At 43.5% G+C, this 26662-nt stretch overlaps 1 protein-coding gene across 1 annotated transcript in view; it reads left to right on the top strand.

Annotated features, from left to right (window-relative positions):
- Positions 1-26662, top strand: part of ITGBL1 (integrin subunit beta like 1) — a 220161-nt gene that overhangs the window by 177681 nt on the left and 15818 nt on the right. The window contains exon 8 of the mRNA XM_065422173.1: positions 18744-18860. Coding sequence (XP_065278245.1) covers positions 18744-18860 — 117 coding nt within the window. The remainder of the gene's footprint in view (positions 1-18743; positions 18861-26662) is intronic.

The raw sequence follows: 26662 nt of genomic DNA, 5'->3' as shown, positions 1-26662 counted from the left end.
ATTTCTTTGTGATTGTGCATTTTAAAAAGTGTTTGTGTGTCCTTTAAACAGTGGTTCTCAACAGGGGTATGGGTACTGAATATTCTACACTGAAATACAAGTGCAATATTTATATTACAATTGATTTATATGGTAAAAATGGGAAAGTAATGGTGTGCTGTGATATTTTTGTATTTTTATATCTGATTTTGTAAGCAAGTAGTTTTTAAGTGAGGTGAAACTTGGGGGTATGCAAGACAAATTAGCCTCCTGAAAGGGGTACAGTAGTCTGGAAAGGTTGAGAGCCACTGCCTTAAAAGAACAGAACTGCAATTCAGTTCAAATGGATTGGATTTATAATACATTTTATTTATACTTAATTTTGATCATTCCTTCTCAAAGGCATAATGTCCCAAGTGGGTTTTCAAGTGGCTGAAGACTTTTGGGTGCTTGAATTCTCCATCTGCTGGAGGATTTTGTGTGCATTCTGATGAATTTTAGGGTATGTTCCTGGAAAGATTGAAAGAGAAAAGCCATTATATATCCTGTGACGTTGCACTCCATGTATTTTATGGAAATATGCTAATGAGTGTGAATATGATGTAACTGGGGTATGCTTCGTGCAAAAGGTCTCTTGTAAAATATCATTACAAAGCTCATAATCTACTGAATGTGGTCATCCTATTTGTATGTATGTATCATTCTTGTATCTGAAACTAGAAATATAAAGTATAGCTCTGAGGGCCTATTGTAATTATGCAAAGTGTTGCCCATTAATGATGGTTTGGAATCTTGATGGCTCCCATTAACCAGGACAATTGACTGTAGATGGCTCTGTTTTACTTGTAAGTCTTCCTGTATACCTGTGTGCTGGCAAGGGGGTAATGAAGTCTTACAGTGACATGTGATCATGTCACCTGCACTGGAATCAATCTTTAACCTGATGTTTTTCCATTTAGAAGGAGGGGTGAGAACCCAGAGAGGGACAAAGGATTCCCGCCTTATGCAAAAGATATACAAGTGGGTGGAACAGAACAAAGGGGGCTGCAATCATGAGGAATCCCCTAGCTACCACCTGAGCTGGAACAAGGGCTGTATCAGGAGAAAGGATTGTGCCCAGATTAGGAAGGCGTCCAGTCTGTGATAGAAGCTTATTGAAACATCTGAGGGTGAGGTTTTATCTGTATTCAGTTTTCTTACTGTATTAGGTTTAGACTTGCATGTTTTATTTTATTTTGTTTAGTAGTTTACTTTGTTCTGTCTGCTATTACTTGGAACCACTTAAATCCTACTTTCTGTATTTAATAAAATCACCTTTTACTTATTAATTAACCCAGAGTATGAATTAATACTTGCACGGGGGGGGGGGGGGGAACAGCTGTGCATATCTCTCTATCAGTGTTATAGAGGCGAACAATTTATGAGTTTACCCTGTATAAGCTTTATACAGGGTAAAATGGATTTATTTGGGGTTTGGACCCCATTGGGAGTTGGGCATCTGAGTGTTAAAGACAGAAACACTTCTTAAGTTGCTTTCAGTTAAGTCTGCAGCTTTGGGGCACATGGTTCAGACCCTGGGTCTGTGTTGGAGCAGACTTGCATATCTGGCTTAACAAGACAGGGTGCTGGAGTCTCAAGCTGGCAGGGAAAGCGGGGGCAGAAGTAGTCTTGGCACATCAGTTGGCAGCCACAAGAGGGTTTCTCTGATCTAACCTGTCACATATCCCTAGATCTTTCTAGAATGCTTATACCGCACCTGCAGCATATAAGGTTTTAGCAGGCCCCAGATTAATGAGAAAAAAATGTAAATCAGCTTTGTCAATCCTTTGCTTCTGGCCATCATTTCTAGGCATCTCTTTCGCTCCCCACCCATAGATTTCCCTCTGGCCCTTTCCCCTTCTCATGCCCATTGTGTGGGACTGACTTCCTTTTGACCCACAAAGGATGTAGCTTTCCCAGCCATAGTTACTGACTCTCATCTGTTTTTGGATGGGATTCTCTCCCAGGGAACAGTCAGGTGTGACTGTCAGAGGCATGGGGCCTGAACTGCATTTTAGATGGAGACAGCTGGGCAAGGTACTTGTGTGCTGCTGCTGCTTTTTGTGGACCTATTCCTGGGACACAGATAGAGAAGCAAGTTCCCCAGGGGACTGATTGGCAAAATTCAGGGCAGTCCCAACCGAGGCAGGACTTTTGGCAGCGATGTGTGATTTGTGTCTGGTGGAGTTCCTTCTCACAGAGCAGTTGGGCCTCTGCAGGATGTCAAACTGCTGTTTTCAACGCTGCTGTCAACTTTCATACTGCCAGCAACCAGTTCAGAGCTAGTCTAAGGAGTTCAAGATCCTTCTCATAACAATGGCTCTGCTTTTTAAAAAAACAAAGCACAAAGCTCCACGGACACTGGTATTTCAGATGACAAAGATTTCCATTTCCTTCTGGGTTATTAGAGACCTTGTTCAGGTGTTTTTTGAAGAGAAGCTTGACCCTATAGAATGATCAATAGAGTACTTAGCAGACTTTCTTTAATAACTCTCAACTGACAGTCTGATTAAAATTATTGCTATCCAGTCCTCTTGTGTTCTGTACATCCAAGGAGACCTGCAACAAAGATTTGAGTAATGAGATTTGAAATCAAAAGAGGAAAAAACAAAACAAAGGAATATGTCATTTTTCAGATGATGTTTGCTTTCCAAAAGCAGGCTGATTGTGCCCTTTAATTCCTTCATTACACATTCTGTTCTCTTGAGAACACTACCTTTCAGAGTCAAACTTCTCAGCCATCAAAAAGAAGTGTTATCTCAAGAATAATTGTAGTTGGTGTAAAGCAATTTGGATCTGTGGCTGGCAGTCCCCTTGTATTGGACAGTGGTGTTACAAAAAGCCTGATAATGAGAGGTTAGTACCTAATCTGGTGGGTTGGCTTAAAAAAAATTGCTTAGAAGTGGTGGTTAAAGGCATTTTAACTTGGAGCAAGTCAATAGAAATGATGTAGTTGCTAAGTAATGTCTTTCATTTCTGGAAAAAAAAATCTTGTTGAGGTGAAAGTTAATCAATAAGGTAGATACACAGGGTGACATCATCTGTTGCCATGGTTTCTGAACTCAGCAGTCTGTTATCTGCAACTAATATTGATGGTTGCTATGCAGTAAAATCATTGCATATTATTGTTTCACCATTACACAGCTGTTTTAATCTTGGCTATTACTTCAAAGAGCAAACTGTCTAGTGGTTTAAACATTTTAATAGAAATCCTTGTATTACAACCCTAAAAAAATCTTTAAAATCTACTGCCTAATGAACAACAAGCGTCAGCAGGAAATGAACAAGGTTAACATATTGGTGATTAAACTTCCACAAAGCAGTTGACATTTTCTAGTAAATTAATCTGCAAATTAAATATCTCTGTGGAATTAGTGCTATGACTCATTACATGGCAGCGCATGTAAGAAAAAATGGGTAAGCAGTCAGTCCTCTGGGTGATAAGGTAATCAAATGAATTAAACTTTAGGATGACTCAAGAGCAATCACAGTTTCTCCAACAATGTCCTTGTGTGTCATATATCTTATTCTTGTTTTAAACATCTAATCGCTTCCCCTGTGTTGTGCCATTTTGTTATGTTTTCTCCTTTTCTTGAAAATATTTTTACAGAAGCTTATGTTAAATATCAGACATTTGGAATGACTGAAAAGGCAATGAGACATATTTGTCTTGATAGTTGTCAGGTTGAAGCAACAGTGTTTCAAGTCATGTCCTTTAAATCAAATATAATATTTCATTTTTCATATTTCTACTGAACAGACATTAATTTTAGTGGACGGCAGTGTGCTCTTTATTTGATTTATTGGCGTTACCTCATGGTGGCTTTTTCTTGTTACTTTCTGTTGTTGAAAGCATCTCAGAGGAAATGGTGATAGAAAGGAGACGCTCAGCAAGAGATGGTGGAGGTACTCTAGGGCAGTGGTTTTCAAACTTTTTTCCCCGTGACCCAGTTGAAGAAAATTGTTGATGTCCGTGACCCAACACAATTATATCTTTTGACTAGTGTTTTCATAAAATCATAATATTGCAATACATTCCAGCTTAACCCACTTTACATAACTAGTACTAGACACTAGCCTTAGTAAGCCTATGGTAAGGAGTGTGGGAGGTGGCCCAGGATAGGGCAGAAAGTGGGGTGCGGGGGTGAGGGCTCTGTCTGGGGGTTAGGGCTCTAGGGTGGGCCCAGAGATGAGGGGTTCAGGATGCGGGAGGGGGTCAGGGCTGGGGCAGAGGGTTGGGATGCTGGGGGTGCGGGCTCTGGGATGGGGCCAGGGATGAGGGGTGCAAGCAGGTTGCCCTGGGGCTGGGGCCGGCAGCAGCTATCTCCGGGGGAAGGGTCCCTCTCTCCCTGCTGGCAGCAGCAAGCTCCGGGGCTGGGGGAGAGGCCCACAGCAGCCCTGCAAGCCCCAACTTGCTCCCCTCCCCAGTTTCCGCCCACCCCCTACCTCTCTCTTCTTCTGATCCCTGCTGCGTGGCCCTTTAGAGCTGCTGTGTGGCAACGATCATTATAATTTGAATCAGCAAGGTGACCCAGTGCCTGACATTCCGTGACCCAGTACTGGGTCGTGATCCCTACTTTGAAAAACACTGCCCTAGGGTGATGGCAGGGGCGGGGGGCGGGGGGAGTGGAAATACAGAAAGTACCCATTTGCAGAGACGTTCCTGGATAAGAGAAGGACTTCCCTGATAGAAAAGGCAGTTTGGTGTGGGGGGGAGAGAGAAAGAGAAGGAAGTCTTAATGGAAGAAATTCTACTCTATTACACCCTGGGGATTTGGCTCAATATCTGTCCTCCCTTTTTCTGCTTCTCAACCTACTCTCCTAATACCTCCCTTCTTCTCTGTCTCTGCAGCTGTTTTCTCTATAACAGTGCCTTCTGTCAGCCTCTTTTTCTTCACAAATGTCTCCTTTGTGGGGTGGCTTCCACTAACACCTTCTCTCTTTCAGGTAATTGTCCCCATAACTATAGTTATTGTATTTTGCAAAGGTATGTCCCAGAGCAGAAACTGTAGAAGGGTTTAACTAGGAAAAGTAAAATGCGTGACTAAAAGTCTGTTTTTTCTAAGAACTATAGCTTGATTAATTCTTCAGTGTAGCTCAGTAGAAATTCGCTCTACTTGCTATATAACAACACAATTACAGCCTTCAAGAAGTCTCGCCTCAAAGCCCTGCTACTGAGAGCAGACAGATGGAGGAGGCGTGCAGTCTTGATGGTGATAGCAGATGTCAACAAGTTAACAATCTGAAAAGCAAAGTAACAGCACAGCAGTGGTTCTTCCCCAAACTTTTTTTAAAAATGGGAAAGATACAATTCAGCACGACTAATCAGCAAGAGCTGCAAAAGACTATCTGACGCTGAATCTGTTGAGTAGCACTGAGTGGATTTGTGGAGAGAAGAAAAGTTGTACTTCACTATTAGTCTGTCACAAAGGAAAAGAGTTTATCTCAGATGCCATATGTCAACTGTGCAATTAAGCTTCCAGACACAGTCCCTCTATAAACTATTGCAGGGTGCTAGTTTCAAACCACTACAGTTAAGGTTGCATAACACTTTCTATTATAACTCCTAATTTTCACTAGCTTATAACTTTTTGAAACTCTGACCAGTTAGGCTCAAACATTCCTTGTTAGGTCTCTTACCAATCGTAATTGTTTAGAATTCTGAGTAAAAGTGCTAGACATTTGTTGAGAGAGGGAGATTTTAAAAAAAAATCTATTCTTCTTGTTATGAAATAAAGCAGATAAAAAAAAGACACAAAATTTCGGTTCAGAAAAAAAGTCTGAGTCAAAGCCACCTAAGTTTAAAAGTTTAAATTTAGCATGGAAAATAGTCCTTGCTGAATTGAGCAGTGCATGGCTGCTGGGCCGGATTAACTTTCCTGAGGGCCCGGGGCTATTAGATTTTGTGGGGCCCCTATATACAAGCAGTGGCGTATTATCACCTAGGCCGACAAGGCCTAGGCCTAGGGTGGCAAATTTGCAGGGGCGGCAAATTTGAGCACCCACGGAGAAGCTCCCCTGCTCCAGCTCGCCTCCTCTGCGAGCGCGCCGCCACGTCCTGTTTCTCTCCCCTCCCTCCCAGCGCTTGCGCCGCGAAACAGACTGCAAAGTAAGGGCTCCAATTGACCTTTAAAGCATTTCAGGGAGGTGCTCACTTGAGCAGATCTATAAATTATACAGAAATCTTTCCTGAAACCCCACCTCCCCCCCCCCCACACTTATGGCCTTCAAACAACCCCCCTCAGCCTCATGGACTCTGGAATCCAGTAAGGGGGGAGGGTCTTGGAGCTTGAACACCTGCCTGAGCAGAAATGTCTACACTTCTATTTTTAGTTCTGCAGCCCAAGCCCTGTGAGCCTAAATCACTTGACCCATGGTCTGAGACTTAGTGCTGCAAGTTTTTCTTTGGAGTGAAGACATACCTTAAGAGACACTCGTATATATGTGGCTACTTTCCTAAATATAGAAGCATCTACTCCACTATTTATCATTGTCATGATGGCAGGTCTCTGAGTACTTCCCAGATCAATCTCTGTCTAGATCGTTAAGGTGGTCAGCTTAAGTGCTGTCCATCACTGACGATCTTTGGCACCCATGTGATCACCAGCTGCGTAGCGGCATTCTTGGTTGTTCCATTCTTGTTGGTGTTCCATTCTAATAATGTGTCTATACCAGGAAAGCTGCAGAAACTGAACCAGTGCTGGTGGAGGTGGTTGCTGGGTTTGACTTGGTGCTATAGAAATAACACACTTTCTCTAGACTTGTCATTGAAAGCTCGGCTGGGATGACAACAGAAAGTGCTTGTATTAGAGTGGGTAACACAAACGTTTTGTACTCTTAAAATGCAAAGCAGGAAGAATGAGTGCTGTATTAAAAATCTGCAGCCAGAAAGTTACTCAGAATGGTGTGGAGTCTGGAAAGACTGCTTTAGATTTATTAAAGCAATTTTCATTTCATCTGAGGTCTGTGTGATCCAAACAAGCTCTTATCAGGAGCATTTATATCCCTAGCTGGGCACTTCAGCTTTGATATTCTTGAGGCAGTCATGCTGCCAATAACTTTTTATGAGTTGTTTTCAGGCATGTTTTCATTTTTCTGATTGATTTAAAAAAACAAGTGACTTCCTAATCAAAACTATAGCATATAATTATACCTGCTTCCCTACTACTCCAGGGGTCTTTGTTAGGGGATCTGCATCCACTGAACTGTGCGAGAGCGTGTGTCTCTCTTCCATCCAAAGGGCATCTTGTTGAAATGTACTGACTCGATTTACTCACTCATTGGAACTCTACATCATCTGCTGCTTTGATACGTCAGCCTTTGGGCAGTGCTTGGCCGAGGAGGGTTCTCAAATGACTTCCCTGGTTGGGGGGGGGGGGGGGGGGGGGAAGAAATTCCAAAAGTGTTGGAGGAGAATAGGGAAAACTCACAAAAGGAGATGGTGCACAGCGGAGTAAGTTAAAGGACAGTAGAAAAGAGTAAATCTTTTACTTTTTTAAAGTCTTCTAAATATCATATTCATTTTAACAGGGCCGGCTCTGGCTTTTTGGCCGCCCCAAGCGGAAAAAAAAAACAAAAAAACAACCTGTGGCGCGGCCGGAGCGCGGGTGCAGGGGGACCGGCTGGGGGAGGGGGAGGGAGCGGGCGGGAGAGAGAGAGAAGGGGGCGGCCAGGGCTACAGCAGGGGCGCTGCCACACGGCCCCTCCCGCTGTGACGCCTCCTGCCGCGAGGGCTCCGCTCCGGTCGGGGGGAGGGAAGGAAGAGGACTGCCCTGCAGGGCGCTCTGGTTCTCCGCGCCGCCGCCCCCTACAGGGCGGTCGGAGCGCAAAAAAAAAAAAAAAGTGGCCGTGCCGCCCTAGGATTGGGCAGAATGCCGCCTCCAACAATCTGCCGCCCCAAGCCCCAGCTTGCTCAGCTGGTGCCTGGAGCCGGCCCTGCATTTTAACTAAGTAAAGAGGCACATTCCACAGTTGGACAAAAACTGCAAAATTAGACTGCTGTCATTAATTTTTTATTTCTGGTCCGCAGACTCTGACTCATAGAGTAATTGGGCCCTCCCCACAGAATAAGTTTGATACCCCAAGTCTATTTCTTACGTAGCCCTTCACTATTTCTTTTTCAGAACATAATTTTCACTTTCTGTTTATTATGATAAAACTTTAATGCAGGATTTGAAGCTCACATCTTTACTTTCTAATTTTGCACACTCATTTAAGAGGAGCTGGATGTAGACTTTGGTGTTTCCAAGTGTGTTACAGAAAAAAAGTGTGATCAGTGAATGAATTTTAAAAGGAAGGCAATCTTCTCTCCACCACCTCTTAAAAAATTAACCAAGCCAATTTGCAGTGCTGTGCACGTGAGAGACTCCTTCTTGACCCTTGTAGCTATTGATCTGAGTCCTGAAGCATCTCAGGTTTCCAGATGAAAGGTGCTTGCTATAGGGGATAGGAAGAACCTTTTCCCCATGTGAAGCATTGCACAGTTGATTAGGTACATTATGGGGAGATTTCACTTTCCTCTGAGCCATACTGTATGGGCCAGGATACCAGGCCAGTTATGTGGTCTCATATAAGCATATGTGCCCATCATTGCAGCATCAAGCATAGCATAGATACCAGTGACAATCTGATGTGTTGTGATGAATACTATGTGTCTCATTCACACTGGACGTACAAGCAAGGACCTGCAAACCAGATTTGGAGATCTGATGTTCTTTACTGCAGGAGGGATTATTTACACCCAAGAGTCGAATCACATTTTGCATGCAGCAGTTGAACTCCCCAGTCTGAGCAGCCGGCACTGGTTGTGCGATCCGTTTTTCCTTACTGACATAACGCAACTCTCTGAATCTCAAACTACAGGGTGAAAATCCCTGAGTGTCACAAATCTTCAAGCACAGCAAAGCCTTTGAAACAAACTGAACTCTGCGGAAGCATGTTCATGAAATATTTGCAAAATGGGAAAACTATTCCTTGTTCCAACATGTCAGGAGAGAGTACAGATGACATTGTTTACAAGTTGCCGGCGGAAAGCTACCTCCCAGTTGTCCAGAATCTGCATAAAGAAATAAGTCCCAGTTTTTCATCTCTCAGATGAGATGAGCCAGACATTCAGCTGTTTAAAGAACCTTTTTTGCTCAGTGTAGGGGAAATGTTGCTATGTTCTAAGCATCCTGAAGGGATAGAATTGAAAAGCAGGATTCAGTAAACACATTTAGCATGTTTTGCACTTCTTTTCCCAGAAATTCAACAGCTGAACTTGTTATCTTTCACAAAGAAAAATAACAGTTCACGTCCATATTGTGATTTATGCTGAATAAGTAAAAGCAGCAGGGCAAGATTTCTACCTACTCCATGGAAGAATGGTAGGAGGGAGCCGTAACTTCTGCCTGGACCTAAGGGGTAAGGGGTTGTGACCTCCCGGGTAAAGGGATAACGATTTAGTTCTTTTCCTTTGTTTGCAAGTGTAACCTACACGGGGGGAGGTAAGCTGTGTTACTTTACTTACCAGTTCTGTACTACAGAACTCCTCTATCTGACTTAAAGTATTTGCACAGACCACTAATTCATATCCTTCTTGGGAGACTACAGCTGGATTTTCTATAGGAATCCTCTAAATACTAAAGTGAAAATTATAACAGGATTCACTTTCTTTTCTTCTTAGGAATCCAGTACCAGGCTTTACCATAAGCAGTTACATGCACCCACAATTAGCAGTTTCCAATTCCTCTTACTGAATAACACTCCAAAGATAAACTGCTACAGCACAGCAGTTACAATGCTCCCTAGCTAGAGTTGCATCACTAACTAGAGATTTGTTGTCTTCCTTTAAAATGAAGAATGGAGCATTCTAGCAGCTCAGCTTACTGGTTCATGGAAATAGCAAATTTTAATGAATATTAAAAAATATTTCTGTAAAGCAAATAAAGAAGTTATAAATATGAGTGCTTGCAACCAGAAATTTGATTCTAAGCATTATGGTTATCCAGCCAGGAAGCATAAACAGTAACATGCTCATATCAAAACTAACAATTAAAGTTTCCGTGCAACGTTCCAAAAGTATACGTTGCATTTTTTCTCTTTTCTGTGGGCCAAATTCTGAAGTAGTTCTTCATTGTTCTACCCTTCTGCAAACTCAACTCCCATTTATGCAATAGCAGTACATCAGCAGTATTGCCAACTCTAAATGTTCAAAAATCATGTCAGAATCAGGCCCCTCCAAGATCATGAGCTTTAAAAAAGGTGCTTCTCCCCCCCCCCCATTACTTTGCTTTCAAGGTTTCAGGGTGGACTCACATCACTTCAAGCTTTTCTCTAAAACCACGAGAGCTAGAAATTTACTTTTTATCTGGGGCCTGGTCTACACTAGGCTTTTATGTCGAATTTAGCGCCGTTACATCGAATTAACCCTGCACCCGTCCACACCACGAAGCTATTTAGTTCGACATAGAGCTCTCTTAAATTCGACTTCTGTACTCCTCCCCAACGAGAGGAGTAGCGCTAAATTCGAAATGGCCATATCGAATTAGGCTAGGGGTGGATGGAAATCGACGCTAATAGCTCCGGGAGCTATCCCACAGTGCACCACTCTGTTGACGCTCTGGACAGCAGTCCGAGCTTGGATGCTCTGACCAGCCACACAGGAAAAGCCCCGGGAAAATTTGAATTCTTTTTCCTGTCTGGGCAGTTTGAATCTCATTTCCTGTTTGGACAGCGTGGCGAGCTCAGCAGCACTGGCAACGATGCAGAGCTCTCCAGCAGAGATGGCCGTGCAATCCCAGAATAGAAAGAGGGCCCCAGCATGGACTGATCGGGAAGTCTTGGATCTCATCGCTGTGTGGGGCGATGAGTCCGTGCTTTCCGAGCTGCGCTCCAAAAGACGGAACGCAAAGATCTACGAGAAGATCTCGAAAGCCATGGCAGAGAGAGGATACAGCCGGGATGCAACGCAGTGCCGCGTGAAAATCAAGGAGCTGAGACAAGGCTACCAAAAAACCAAAGAGGCAAACGGACGCTCCGGATCCCAGCCCCACACATCCCGTTTCTACGAGGCACTGCATTCCATCCTAGGTGCGGCCGCCACCACTACCCCACCACTGACCGTGGACTCTGAGGATGGGATATTGTCCGCGGCCGGTTCCTCGTCGGAAATGTTAGCGGACGGGGAAGATGAGGAAGGAGATGAGGAGGACGAGGCAGTCGACAGCGCTTGCACCGCTGATTTCCCCGACAGCCAGGAGCTCTTCATCACCCTTACCGAGATCCCCTACCAACCGTCCCCATCCGTTACCCCGGACACAGAATCAGGGGAAGGATCAAGCAGTAAGTGCTTTAAACATCTAAACATTTATTTTTAACAGAACTGGAATATTTATAATATTAACAATGGGTTTTTCATTAAGTGATTTAAACATATAAACTTTTATTTTTAACAGAACTGGAATATTTATAATATTAACAATGGGTTTTTCATGATTTCTTTGCCTTAGGCGCTTAACTATTTAGTCCCAACTATTTAAAAAAAATCTAACAATGTCCGGATTTTCATGATTCTGCTGCCCAAGACGCTCCACTCTGTAGTCCCTGCCAGTACAGCTACACCAAAATCCGGTCTATATGTCCGGGGATAGAGACGAAATCCTCATGGGAGATCTCAACGTAGCTCTCCTGGAGGTAATGTTCAAGCCTGTGCATCAGGTTCCTTGGCAGAGCGATCTTATTGTGTCCTCCATGGTACGAGACGTTTCTGCGCCAGGAGTCAATCAAGTACTCAGGGATCATTGCACGGCAGAGCATGGCGGCATACGGCCCTGGTTTTTGCATGCTTTCCCTAAGCATCCGTTCCTTGTCGCTGTCCGAGATCCTCATCAGGGTGATGTCGCTCATGATGCCCTGCTTTGAATTAGGGAGGGGAATGTTAGTATTGGGACTGCTTTACAGCCACGCGGTGGAGGCGGGAGAGGGGCAGCATACAGGGATCTTTCCCTGGGACAGCCGCGAGGGGGTGGGACAGGGGCAGAGTTCATGCTTGCCTGATTGCTGCCAGCAGAGACTGGCATTGCTTTCAATGCGAAAGGAGCCCAGTGCTACTATTAAAGTTTTAAGCAGCCACAAGTCTACGGCTTACCATGTTTGCCTGCTACACAAGTTCAGGTGTCCTGCCCCGCTTCTCAGATCGCCACTGCAAGACCCCAGGCACTGAAGGCGAGGGCTGAAAATTCGACCTTGTCCTGAGTGCGCATGTGAGAGGTGCAGTGCATGGTCTTGTTCACAGAGAAAGACTATGTTTTTTGTTCACAACTTCATTTATCTGTCTCAGGAATTCACTCCCTTTTTCCCATTCCCACAGACACATCTGCGACTGTCTCCCAACCCAGCCTGGCATCACACTCCCAGAGGCTAGCGCAGATTAGGCGGAGGAAGAAGAAGACGCGTGAGGACATGTTCTCAGAACTAATGGACTGCTCCCGAGCCCAGGCAGCCCAGCAGACACAGTGGAGGGAGAACTTGTCCCAAATGCACCGAGCAATCATGGAACGGGAGGAGAGGTGGCGTCAGGAAGACCAGCAGGCGACTCAAACGCTGCTTGGACTAATGAGGGAGCAAACGGACACGCTCCGGCGCCTTGTGGATGTTCTGCAAGACCGGAGGCAGGAGGACAGAGCCCCACTGCAGTCTATCTCTAACCGTCCTCCCCCGCCACCAAGTCCCACACCCCCCTCACCCAAAGTCCAAAGAAGGAGGGGCGGCAAGGGCCGTTAAAACTTTCAGTCAACCCCTGCAGACTGCTCTAGCACTAGAAGGCTCTCATTCCCCAAAATTTGAAAAGTCCTTTCCTACCCACCTCACACAAGCCCCCGTCCAAGTTTCACCCCCCCCCCCCCCCGTTTCATGTGTGGTTCATAATAAAATATTCGTTTCTGTTAATTACTGTTTCCATGATTTTCTTTTGGAGGAGACTCTGTCTGAAGGGGGGGAAGGTGCTTGGTAATTGGACAGGACAGTGACCTTTAGCAGGGTACAGAGGCGGGGGCAGGTCCAGCATCAGGACACATACACAGTGCAGTCACTAGTTACCCTGGTCAGTCTGGGAGGTGGTTTTCATGTTCTGTGGGGGTTGATCTGTGACTTTGTGGCGGGGGAGGGCAGTTACAGATCTTATGCCGCGGTCATTATCCTGGATCACAGAGCCACGCAGCAGGGGATCTGTAACCCTCCTCCCCCTGCCAGAAAGTCACATAGCCGACACATACACGCAGTCCTGCCCAGGAGTGCTGGCAGGCTCCGTTGAAACAACCAGTCCACCACTGCGGAGCCTGTCATTCCTGGAGTTTAGAAGCATCATTTGCATCAGAACACTAAACCCGCCCCCCGCCACAGTCTGCGTCCCCGGTTTAAAACATTCCCGCAAAAACAGTAATAAAGACAACGGTGTTCATTAACAAAACAGAACAGATTTTATTTTTTGGGAAGGTGGTGAAGGGGGTATGTAACTTGGAAGGATAGTCAACATTAACTGGGTAAAGAAACGGGGGCAGGTTCAGCTTCTGTGTCCACAAACTTAACAGTCACTGGTTACCCTGCTCAGTCTGGAACCTAGCTTTCAAAGCCTCCCGGATGCACAGCGCGTCCTGCTGGAATCTTCTAATCGCCCGGCTGTCTGGCTGGGCGTAATCAGCAGCCAGGCTATTTGCCTCAACCTCCCACGCCGCCATAAAGGTCTCCCCCTTGCTCTCACAGAGATTGTGGAGCACACAGCAAGCTGCTATAACAATGGGGATATTGGTTTCGCTGAGATCACAGCGAGTCAGTAAGCTTCTCCATCTCCCCTTGAGACGGCCAAAAGCACACTCCACTACCATTCTGCACTTGCTCAGACGGTAGTTGAACAGTTCTTTTTCTGAGTCCAGGGCGCCAGTATAGGGCTTCATGAGCCAGGGCATTAGCGGGTATGCTGGGTCCCCGAGGATCACTGTAGGCATCTCCACATCCCCAAGACTTATTTTGTGGTCCGGGAAGTAAATACCTTCCTGCAGCCGTCTAAACAGACCAGAGTTCCTGAACACGCGAGCGTCATGAACCTTGCCCGGCCATCCGACGTTGATGTTTGTAAAACGTCCCCTGTGGTCCACCAGTGCTTGCAGCACCATTGAAAAGTAGCCCTTTCTGTTAATGTACTGGCTGGCCTGGTGGTCCGGTCCCAGGATAGGGATGTGAGTCCCATCTATAGCCCCACCGCAGTTTGGGAATCCCATCGCGGCGAAGCCATCTATGATGACCTCCACGTTTCCCAGGGTCACTACCTTTGAGAGCAGTACCTTGACGATTGCCTTGGCTACTTGCATGACAACAACCCCCACGGTAGATTTGCCCACACCAAAGTGGTTCGCGACTGACCGGTAGCTGTCTGGCGTTGCAAGCTTCCAGAGGGCTATGGCCACTCGCTTCTGGACAGTCAGGGCTGCTCGCATCCGGGTGTCCTTGCGCTTCAGGGCAGGGGACAGCAACTCACAAAGTTCGAGGAAAGTCCCCTTCCGCATGCGAAAGTTTCGCAGCCACTGGGATTCATCCCAGACCTGCAGCACTATGCGGTCCCACCAGTCCGTGCTTGTTTCCAGGGCCCAGAATCGCCGTTCCACAATATCCACAAGACCCATTGCCACCATGATGTCCTGGGCGCTGGGTCTCGTGGTTTCTGACAGCTCTGTGCTACTCTCCGACTTCAGGCCCTCACGGCGGTGCCGTAGCCTCCTCTCCTGATTTCTCTGCATCTGCCTCAGGGAAAGGTGTATGATAAGCTGCGAGGCGTTGAGAACGGCCACAACTGCAGCGATGGTTGCAGCGGGATCCATGCTCGCAGTGCTGTGGCGTCCGCGCTGTCACTGATCAGAAAAGTGCGCGAACTGATTTCCCGCCGGCGCTTTCAGGGAGGGAGGGAGGGCGGTAGTGACGGACGGATGACGACAGTTACCCAAAAGCACCCTCGACACATTTTTTTACCCAGAAGGCATTGGGGGCTCGACCCAGAATTCCAATGGGCAGCGGGGACTGCGGGAACTGTGGGATAGCTGCCCACAGTGCACCGCTTCCAATGTCGACGCTTGCCCCGTTAGTGTGGACTCACAAAGTCGAATTACTGTCCTTAGTGTGGACACACACGTTCGACTTTGTAATATCGATTCCACATATTCGATTTAAGTGAAATCGAACTACTCTCGTAATGTAGACATACCCTGGGAGTTAGGACCACCTGCTAGCACTACAATGGCTTTAAAATCATGAAAGTGGGCAAAATAGCAGAGTAAAAGCTGATAAGGAACTTCAGGGCTTGTCTATGTGGAAGCAATCTTTAGCCCTGCTGAGAGCAAATGCTAGAGGCTAGATTGAGACAGGCTTTATCTTGCAGATCTGTTCAGGGGTGGGGTATGCAAGGAGCCTACCTGCTGGCAAAGCCTTCACAACGTCCTGTCATAATTGCCGCCCCAGCACTTGCAGGGTCTTTGCCTTTGGTGACCCCTGGGATGAACAGTGCCCCAGTGATGGCAAGGAGATGGGGCCGTGGTCCTACTCACACACTAACTGGTAGAGCGAGCTGGCCATACCAAGAGGCAGAATGCTGCTTTATCTTAAAGGCATGACCCCTCTTCAAGGGACCATATCCTATTTAACACCATCCTTAAGGTACTATTCCTCCCCATAGCATGGTATGGTTCCACCACAAGTCCGGCTTGGGCCAGAAGCTAATTTTGCCATTTGGTTTCAAATGCTTTACATAAAGCCAAATTAATCATTTTGTTTCTTGTTCTTGTATAAAATGCCCGAATTCACAATAAAATGCACAGAGAAAATGTGTGCTGCTATGGAAAGGGAAAGGAGATATTTCTGAAGGAAGAAAAGTTTTTTATTTACTGTTCATTTTTACCTTGGTTGCTCTGTTCTGAACCTTTCTGGTGTTTTTGCAGGCAATAAAAGGGGAGAAAGCTGTTTTTCTACAAATTATGTAGTTCTAGCACACTGTTTTGAAATCAAAATTGCCTGTACGAAAGGAAGGTTCAATCACCCTCTGTGTAGGCAGCTAAAAATTGCTTCAAATTCATGATGCTAATGGTCACAGCAAATTGCATGAGGGGGCAGATTTAATATCACACTAGGCACTACTCACTTTAGTTATTCTTTTTACAAGCACTGGCTGGACAATAGGAAATGAAAGTGTGTATAGTAAGTGGTGAGTAAAATTAAAAGGGCTGCATATTGGAAGCTATTCAGTTTTCAGCCAGTACTTCCTCAGGTAAAACTCCTATTGACGACAGTGGGAGTTTTGTCTGAGTGAGGAAAGCAGGATTTTATAGAAATTACATAAAGAATGATTGACTGTCAGTGCTTGGAAATATTAGGCTCCTAGGCCGGTAAATATGCCTGTGTAATTATCCTGGTATTCTTGGGTTTGGACCCTTGTCCCTCACAAATAGCTATTGGATATGTTAAGCTTTTTAATAAAGCCTCCTTGATCTGCAGTTACTGTACAGCTCAAAAAAATTAGCCACCCCTGTGTAAGAAGAGGCAATGGAAGCCACTTGATATTAAACATCTGGAGTCAAGTTGTTTCTCTTTAGTCTCACAAGGTGTAGTGCTTGCTTTCCTGGGTGAAAAGGTGCAGACTATTATAGTCCTCAAGTGTTTAATTGTTTCTATATGCCCTGGAATTTTAAAGAGAGTTTCGGATGTATTTGGTAGTAGCTTTTCTTCTATAATCAGGTTGCTATGGTAAACCTATTATTCTAGTCAAAGAAAGAGTATGTAAGTAAAGTGCTGATCTCTTTGGTTTCATGTGAGCCTCTAATTACTCTCGAACGGATTGAGTTTGTACTGCATGTATGGTTATCACAATAAGAAGTAAGAGAATAAGGTCAAAAAGAGTGTGCCTGCTGTTATTTCTGTGCAGATGCATTTGATAAAATAGTACTATGGCTTGGATTATCTCACTCTGGGTTCGGAAAATGCTCTCTGCTGATTTTTCTGGGGAGGCATCTTTTATGTGGTGATTTGAAATTTAGTCCTCCTCAGCATGCTAATCTTTCTTTCCTTCTGTCTGTCTACCTCAGGAATTGGCTGTCTTCAGGATTATTTATTTATTTGTTTGTTTATAAATGTGAAATTTGCTTGAGGTTACTTGAGTATACCCCAGTTGAGCAGGGGAAGAAAGCATTCAAAACCTCAGATCCAACGATCATTCTGGTTCTTTGAGATGTAAACTAAAAATTAAAATCAAGTCACTGCTCTAGCAACACAGCACCATCTTTACTAATGTAGTCAAAAAGGTAGAAAGGAGTTACATTATATGACACAAGATTCTGGAACTATTTGTCAAAGAGGGGAAATGCATGAGTTAACTTGTGTAAGATTCTTATTTGTCACCACAATAAAAATATTCTTTTTAAATGTACCTTTTAAAATATTTCAAAATCACAGCAATACATATTTGATACAACTCTTAACCTTTAAGAGTTCAAAATAGCTTTTGGTAAAATTTCCCTAAGATACTTTTAATATGTCTACACAGCATTTTGGAGCCAGCAGGTGTGAACCTCCCAGCCCAGGCCAAGAGATGTGGACTAGCATGGCTCATGCAAGTACTCTAAAAACAGCTCTATAGACAGTGCTTGGAAGTTGTGGCTTGGGCTGGAGCTCGGGCTCTGAAGCCTAGGGGTGCGGGTGGGCTTCAGAGCTTGAGATGCAACTTCAAAGTGCTGTCTATAGAGCTATTTGTAGAACACCAGTGCGAGCCCTGCTAGCCCAAGTCTGTTGACTTGAGCTGGGTTACTCACTCCCCCTGGCTCCATAATGCTATATAGACATACCCTAAGTGACTTAGGAGGCTATGTCCCAAATTATGTTTAATTAGCTTGTTTTTTTTAAGAGCGGAAAAACTGGTCAAGTAGAAATTTCCAAATCAAATCCATTAGGAGATCCCATCCATTATGATAGTCTTTTCTTACATGGCAACTTACTATATTTCCAGAGGCCCCTGCCTCAGTCAGTGTTCATGAGGTTATTGGGGAAGAGCATCTCTTGGAGCTTGGCTGGCTCCATTATCCCTTCCAACTTCATGGAGTCCCAGTATAGAGAGGACTGGTGAGGCTGGAAGAATATTGCAGAGGTTGCATTTCACCCTGCTGTGTCCTTCAAACCCAGATCTGCAGGCACAGTCTCACCTCTGTTTAAGAAAGAGGGCAGGTCATAGGAGCATTAATTCTTTACCTTCCTGTTTGGCATTTGTACCAAAGTGTTAGAGTTATGCTACTAGTATCCCATACTAGAAAGCTTTTCTGGGCCACTCTGTACATTACTTTTCTAGATGATTTCATTTTAATTGCATCCACATCTGGTGTTCATACCACACATACCAAATGTTTGAATTAGTTTGGAGAGTTAATTATGTAGGAAAACATATACCATAGTTCAGCTATGCAAAGGTAGGGGCTATAATGTGATACAATTCCCATTAATACTGACAAGAATAAAACTGTAAAGAAGATTAATGCCATTCCCACCAGCATCATGACATTATTTTGTTTTCAGCAGTTTTTCTTTCTTACAAGTGTTCACACTTCAGCTGACACTTGTGCTTTATGTCTTTGTAGGAGCAGAACATTCCCCCCCCCCCCCGTTTTTTATTCATTAAATCCTGATGATGTTGTGACCCTAACAACTGTTTTTTCTCACAGGGAAATGTGAATGTGGCCAGTGCACTTGTTTCCCTCCAGGAGATAACAGAGTTCATGGTAAAACCTGCGAATGTGATGATCGACAGTGTGAAGATATGGATGGCAATGTCTGTGGGGGTATGCATTCCTTTCAATAAGCAATAATTCTGTATGGATTTGTGGCTTTCCCTATTTCCCCTGATTTTGTTACAAAAGAGCATTAATGGAAACTAACCACAGCAGTAGATGGTAGTACATTTATATCTTAAAAAGAAGAAATAACAACAATCCCACAACTGAATATTTTAATTAATATTCAAAATGTCTGTCTTTAACAGTGAGGCAGATTACATGTGCCCAGTAACATTTTACACTGTGCTGAAGTTCTTACATAGATATCATCAAAATGTATCAGAAATCTGTACAGACATTTAAAGAAAAACTATGGAAGAAATGATCATATTTTCACTTTTTGACTTTATGATTGAAGACTTACCAATGGTATCACATTTTCCTTTTTTCTTTTTTTAAGTTAGCAATGCTCAGCAATGTGTTAAGTGGCTTTAGCAGCTGATATTCAAGGACAATTGTGTTTAGTATCATCTGGTACACTACAGCAATCCCACCATGTTCAATGGCCCCACCAGCTCTCACAAACTAAGCATCATTAGATTGGGTTGATATTTGGCAGTGCTCTTCTCCCAATCAATATTGACCCAATGGTCCAGCACAGCATTAAGAGCCATTTTGCCGAAGAAGGTATCTTTTAAATTAGACATGAAAAACAGTGTCTCTACTGATCACTTGTGGTCATTTCATAAATAAATTAAAGATCCAATAGCATTCTTCATAAGAGTGGAAGTGTTAAATACAGCTGATGTCCAGTACATTCTACCACCTGCCTACTTCACTTTCCCTGCATAAGCTGAACGCATCATGTGTGCCCCTAAATAGTTTTGTAATGTGTCGTGTTGTTGTGCATCATTAACAGTTCACACATATGCCCACCGAAGTTCCTTCAGTGGTGCATAAAGTGACCATTGGTGTATTGGAAGGGACTTTGGGATTTTTTGGGATGAAAGGTACTATAGATCATTATCATTAATATAGACGGCTCAAATTATCAGCAAAAGCAAGGAATCGGAATTTATTTCCTAAATCTTACAGAATCTAAGCACACTGCAGATTTTGTACTATATCACAGCTATAAATAAATTCTTTATTCTTATGTCAGCTATATGGAAACTGTCATTGATTGATTTTTCTGTAGTGGAGAATAACATTATGCAGTACTTCAAATTAGTTTTATAGAGAGACACAATATTTTGAAAGCAATTGTGATAATGTTGCTCTAAAGGTTGCTATTCTATTTGACTGATTTTTCTGAAATGACTCTATGATTTTAATTGTGATTAGGATGAACACAGACACATTTTAGGATATAGCTTTCTTATTTTCATGCATAAAAATTTTATACACAAATGTATGGGGGCGAGGGGGAGAAAATATTGGTGTGAAGGTGTTGATCTACAGAAAGTAGTTATTTGAGAAAATTGTAGTTAAAATCTGGTTGTCAGTAAAAAATAGCCTAAACAGGAGTTAATTAAATTAAATATCCACTCAATAAAATATGCATCAAAAAAGTAATTTGACTGTCATCTGTTTGTGAAAGAAGGGAGAAAGCAGAAGTTAAGAGAACGGAAAAGGTCAGTCTTACTGAATGCGATACATATATCAAAAACAAAACTAAGCATCTTCTTATGACTAGAATACCCAGTCTATTCATAATCAGCCAGTGTCTCGGTGATAATACTAAGTAAATTGAATGCCCTCAGAATTCATAGAAAAACATTATCAATACTTCTTCTTAGAGCTGACACAGCTACCATATTAACTTTTATCTTTGACTGGAGAACGTTATATCTCTCTCATGAATACTCATGTGACGAAAGAAGAATAGTAATCGGACAGAGTCACCTGACCATTCTCGTTGTGCAAGGGATTACATTAAATCTATACTATTATCTGAACAAATCCTAATTTTTCCTTCGGTCTAAACAGTTCTATGTAATGGGAGCACCAGAGATGAATCCATTAATTAAATAATCTATGTTTTGATTTATTTTGACTTAAAGAAAAACAGGTAAGAATACAAAAGCTTATAAAAGTACAAACCCAGTGTAAAGTTGAATCTAAATCTTAGCTCAACTTTTCGGGTTTTATTTGAACTGGTAACTTAATCATTAACGTTTTGTCCCCAAATGAATAAGATTTACTCTTATGGATCACTGGGAGTATACTGAGAAATGATACAACTACATTTGCACCCTCCAATACATTGTTTTGTAATTACAGACATTTCTCTTCTCCTGACATGGGTGGCCAGACCAAGCTCTAAAGGATAAGAAAATGTTATTTTCTGTATAAAATAAGCTTTTTTCTAGTTTCTGCTGCTCTTAATATAATTTTTATATCATTGAAACAATCCATGTGCCAAAAGCCTTCTCTGAACTGCCCTTAGCTGGGATTCTGTAGCAGCATTCAGTGCATAGAGGATTGTCCTATACGTTTATCTGAAAGTACTTGGTTAGAACCTTACCAACAAAATCAAGTGTAATGCATTGTACTCTCCTTGAGCCTGGTTTCCTAGTCTGCACTTGTTCTGTTTTCCTCATTAGCCACTATGTGAGTTTCAAGTTTCTTTTTTAGACTTCACCAGCCACATTTAGGTCTTTCTGCTTATACTTATTTATTTTTCTTTGATCTTATTCCTTCTCTGAGAATGAAGAGTCTCTGGCTCATGTCTGATCATTTCTGGAATCAGAGACCTGACATGTCCTAGAAGGGGCAGGGTAGCACTTAATTTCAGCAGAGGGATCTGTATGGTCCTGGGAACCAGCAATACACCAGTGAAAGGCTGGAAGGAGATGGCAAAGTGGGTGTCTGCCACAGCTGTCTTGTTGGCCATGACTTAGTAGTAGGAGTAGAAATTGCAAGTCAAACATAGCTGGATGCACTGTCAGAGCTCTTCTACTCTCTTGAAACAAACAAGTTTTTCTCAAGTATAAATGAAGGGTATATCCTTTCTAACGGAGGAATTATGGGACTTTTCTGGCTATTCAAATTCCTAGGATTTTTTCAGCAATTCACTGGATTTGAAACCTGAGAGTACTGACTAGTTAATTAGAGCATCGCAAATTTCTCATGAGGATGTAGCCTAATCATTTCTGAACTGTATGATGTTGGGGAAAGGTGTTGATTGAGCTAAAAGAGAATTACTCAGTTTATTATTTGGAGTAAATATTTACAGTCTGTGTTTTTTGGACTATCCAAATTCTATCTAAAACATATTTTTAAGCCAGCAATGGGGTTTCCTATAGCCATACTTCTAATATTTTAAAAGCATGAGTAGGTTTAAAGAAGGAAGGGAAATAAACACCTGATCCTGACATTATGTGGGAAGTTACTATTGAAATTCAACATTTCCCTTTGTTTTGTCCTTCCGTCTTGCAATGCGCTGGCTAATGGTTTACATGCAGTTCCTTCTGCTGGATCGATCGTCAGACATGCTCAAGTGTCTGCTATCAGGAGTTCAAATGGTCGGAAGCTATATTTTTGGAGCAGACGGACGAGAGCTCTGTCACTACTTCCTGCTTTAAGGGCTTGTCTAAACATAAAACACTTTAACTATACTGGAACATTTAGAGCAGAACAACACCCCTAGGCTGGATGCAGTTATACTGGTATGAGTTTATATCCGTATAGCTTAGTCCTGTGTGGGAAGGGACTAAACTATGCTAGCATAAGGCACCGATATACTGATATAACTACATCCACACTAGGGGCTGTACAGCTGTAACTATTGTGATTGAATAACACACAAAATACCCTGTCTGAAATAATTATACTGGCACAACAACTGTATGTAGACCAGACCTAAGTTTGTATGGTGACAACTGAATTCTTGGATTCATTAGTCTTTTCCTTGTTCCCCTTTATTTTCTTTACAGGCCCTCAGCCTGTGTGTTAATGAACCAGTAAAATATACCATTATTGCCATATTATTTATATCCTAATTATAGTCAAACTTTGACTGAAGAATTTATATTAATTTTTAAATAATATAAATTATATTAATTGGATATTATTTATATTAATATTAGAATAATACATATTCATGGCATATTTTTAATAAGACATACAAATGTGTCTCTACCATAATGGGCACTGTTTGTGTTCACCTACTCTGGCTTGATTTTATAGAAGAAATTCTCTGCAGAAACTCTGTGCACAGCCCACAGCCCATTAGCTGATGAGCTCTATTATTGCCCTCCGCCTTCAAAAGTTCAACCTTTTCTAGCACTTTTTTGGTTCTGGTGCTAATGAAGCCATAGAATAACTTGTTCGGAAAACTATGACTGAAAGTGAACTCTTGGACAAGCTGGCTGTGTGGTTTAAAAAAATAAACAGCAGCTAAAATATGATTGTGATAAGAATTGCAAAACTACAAAATTAATTGATTTATTACTGTCTCCTTTATGAGATGTGGCGGAGAGGTTTATAGATTCATAGATTCTAGGACTGGAAGGGACCTCGAGAGGTCATCGAGTCCAGTCCCCTGCCCTCATGGCAGGACCAAATACTGTCTAGACCATCCCTGATAGACATTTATCTAACCTACTCTTAAATATCTCCAGAGATGGAGATTCCACAACCTCCCTAGGTAGTTTATTCCAGTGTTTAACCACCCTGACAGTTAGGAACTTTTTCCTAATGTCTAACCTAAACCTCCCTTGCTGCAGTTTAAGCCCATTGCTTCTTGTTCTATCCTTAGAGGCTAAGGTGAACAAGTTTTCTCCTTCCTCCTTATGAGACCCTTTTAGATACCTGAAAACTGCTATCATGTCCAGGGCCGGCTCTAGGCACCAGCAAAACAAGCTGGTGCTTGGGGCGGCACATTTTTAGGGGCGGCATGGCCGGCGCCAGAATGCCGCCCCTGCCGCACCTAAAAATGTGCCCCGGCCGCCCTAGCTCACCTCCGCTGCTGCCGCCGCTCGCGCGCCATGGCGCGCGAAACAGCTGATTCGCGCGCCGCTGCTCGCCCTCCCTCCCAGGCTCTCAAACCTGGGAGGGACGGGGAGATCCCGAGCGGCCGCGGCGCGCGAAACAGCTGATTCGCGCACCGCTGCTCCCCCTCCCTCCCAGGCTCTCAAGCCTGGGAGGGAGGGGCAGACTCCGAGCGGCCGCGGTGCGCGCGCCGCTTCTCCCCCTCCCTCCTAGGCTTGAGAGCCTGGGGGGAGGAGGCAGGGCTGGGGATTTGGGGAAGGGGCAGAGTTGAGGCGGGGCCGGGGGGTGGGGTAAGAAAAAAACGGGGTGTGGGGGGCGGCCAAAACTGATTTTGCTTGGGGCGGCAAAAATCCTAGAGCCGGCCCTAATCATGTCCCCTCTCAGTCTTCTCTTTTCCAAACTAAACAAACCCAATTCTTTCAGCCTTCCTTCATAGGTCATGTTCTCAAGACCTTTAATCATTCTTGTTGCTCCTTTCTGGACCCTCTCCAAGTTCTCCACATCTTTCTTGAAATGTGGTGCCCAGAACTGGACACAATACTCCAGTTGAGGCCTAACCAGCGCAGAGTAGAGTGGAAGAATGACTTCTCGTGTCTTGCTCACAACACACCTGTTAATGCATCCCAGAATCACGTTTGCTTTTTTTGCAACAGCATCACACTGTTGACTCATATTTAGCTTGTGGTCCACTATAACCCCTAGATCCCTTTCTGCCGTACTCCTTCCTAGACAGTCTCTTCCCATTCTGTATGTGTGAAACTGATTGTTCCTTCCTAAGTGGAGCACTTTGCATTTGTCTTTGTTAAACTTCATCCTGTTTACCTCAGACCATTTCTACAATTTGTCCAGATCATTTTGAATTATGACCCTGTCCTCCAAAGCAGTTGCAATCCCTCCCAGTTTGGTATCATCTGCAAACTTAATAAGCGTACTTTCTATGCCAATATCTAAGTCGTTAATGAAGATAGGAGGAGAGGAGGGATAGCTCAGTGGTTTGAGCATTAGCCTGCTAAACCCAGGGTTGTGGGTTCAATCCTTGAGGGGACCAGTTGGGGATCTGGGGCAAAATTGATACTTGGTCCTGCCTAGTGAAGGCAGGGTGCTGGACTTGATGACCTTTCAAGGTCCCTTCCAGTTCTAGGAGATGGGATGTTTCCATTAATTTTTAAATTTTATTTAATATTGAACAGAGCTGGTCCCAAAACAGACCCCTGCGGAACCCCACTTGTTATGCCTTTCCAGCAGGATTGGGAACCATTAATAACAACTCTCTGAGTACGGTTATCCAGCCAGTTGTGCACCCACCTTATAGTAGCCCCACCTAAATTGTATTTGCCTAGTTTATCGATAAGAATATCATGCGAGACCATATCAAATGCCTTACTAAAGTCTAGGTATACCACATCCACAGCTTCTCCCTTATCCACAAGACTCGTTATCCTATCAAAGAAAGCTATCAGATTGGTTTGACATGATTTGTTCTTTACAAATCCATGCTGGCTATTCCCTATCACCTTACCACCTTCCAAGTGTTTGCAGATGATTTCCTTAATTACTTGCTCCATTATCTTCCTTGGCACAGAAGTTAAACTAACTGGTCTGTAGTTTCCTGGGTTGTTTTTATTTCCCTTTTTCTAGATGGGCACTATATTTGCCCTTTTCCAGTCTTCTGGAATCTCTCCCGTCTCCCATGATTTTCCAAAGATAATAGCTAGAGGCTCAGATACCTCCTCTATTAGCTCCTTGAGTATTCTAGGATGCATTTCATTAGGCCCTGGTGACTTGCAGGCATCTAACTTTTCTAAGTGATTTTTAACTTGTTCTTTTTTTAATTTTATCTGCTAAACCTACCCCCTTCCCATTAGCATTCACTAGGTTAGGCATTCCTTCAGACTTCTCGGTGAAGACCGAAACAAAGAAGTCATTAAGCATCTCTGCCATTTCCAAGTTTCCTGTTACTGTTTCTCCCTCTTCACTGAGCAATGGGTCTACCCTGTCTTTGGTGCTTCTAATGTATTGATAAAAAGTCTTCTTGTTTCCCTTTATTCCCGTAGCTAGTTTGAGCTCATTTTGTGCCTTTGCCTTTCTAATCTTGCCCCTGCATTCCTGTGTTGTTTGCCTATATTCATCCTTTGTAATCTGTCCTAGTTTCCATTTTTTATATGACTCCTTTTTATTTTTTAGATCATGCAAGATATCGTGGTTAAGCCAAGGTGGTCTTTTGTGTCCATTGTAGGTCCACCTATCTCTCTGTGAGCTGAATTAATAGAATATTTAAATGGGGAATTTAGAGGACCAAGCTGTTTCTCTCCTCAGAGGCTGTAGTCACCCATTGCCTCAAAGGCGGAGATTCTTTAGCAATACAATAACTTATACTGGGAACTCTCTTGTGTTGCAAATGGTTTCCTTTTGTGCAAATCACTTGTACAGACACAGCAGTTGCAATCCAGGATTGTTTTTGGTTGACATCTAGATCAGGTGGCTGGAGTGCTGATTTTGAGTGACAACCATATGTCTTCACTGCAGAGTTAACTGGCATTATCTACACTTGAGTTACACCTCAACCACACGGTGAAATAATAATATTCAAGCTGCTGTGTCCACACTGGCACTGTACTCACTTGTGTATGGATATGTCTTCCCTGCAAAGTTAACCTGGATGATTGGTACCCTGGTCTGAATACCCAGTGAGCCTAACCTGGATGTGAACAGCCACATTGAAATGCACTATCCAAATTACTGCATCCTCACTGCTGCTTCACTCTCTCATTGGGGTTGCTATGGTTTCTAGGGGAATATCCCAGGGATTTCTTGCTGCAGTAAGCAGAGACACTCTGATTCCTTTCCAGTTAATTGTGGGAAAACTTGTCAGT

The sequence above is a fragment of the Emys orbicularis genome, chromosome 1, assembly GCF_028017835.1.
Source record: "Emys orbicularis isolate rEmyOrb1 chromosome 1, rEmyOrb1.hap1, whole genome shotgun sequence".
In the NCBI taxonomy this organism is placed as follows: Eukaryota; Metazoa; Chordata; order Testudines; family Emydidae; genus Emys; species Emys orbicularis.
This window is presented reverse-complemented; position numbering and strand designations above follow the sequence as displayed.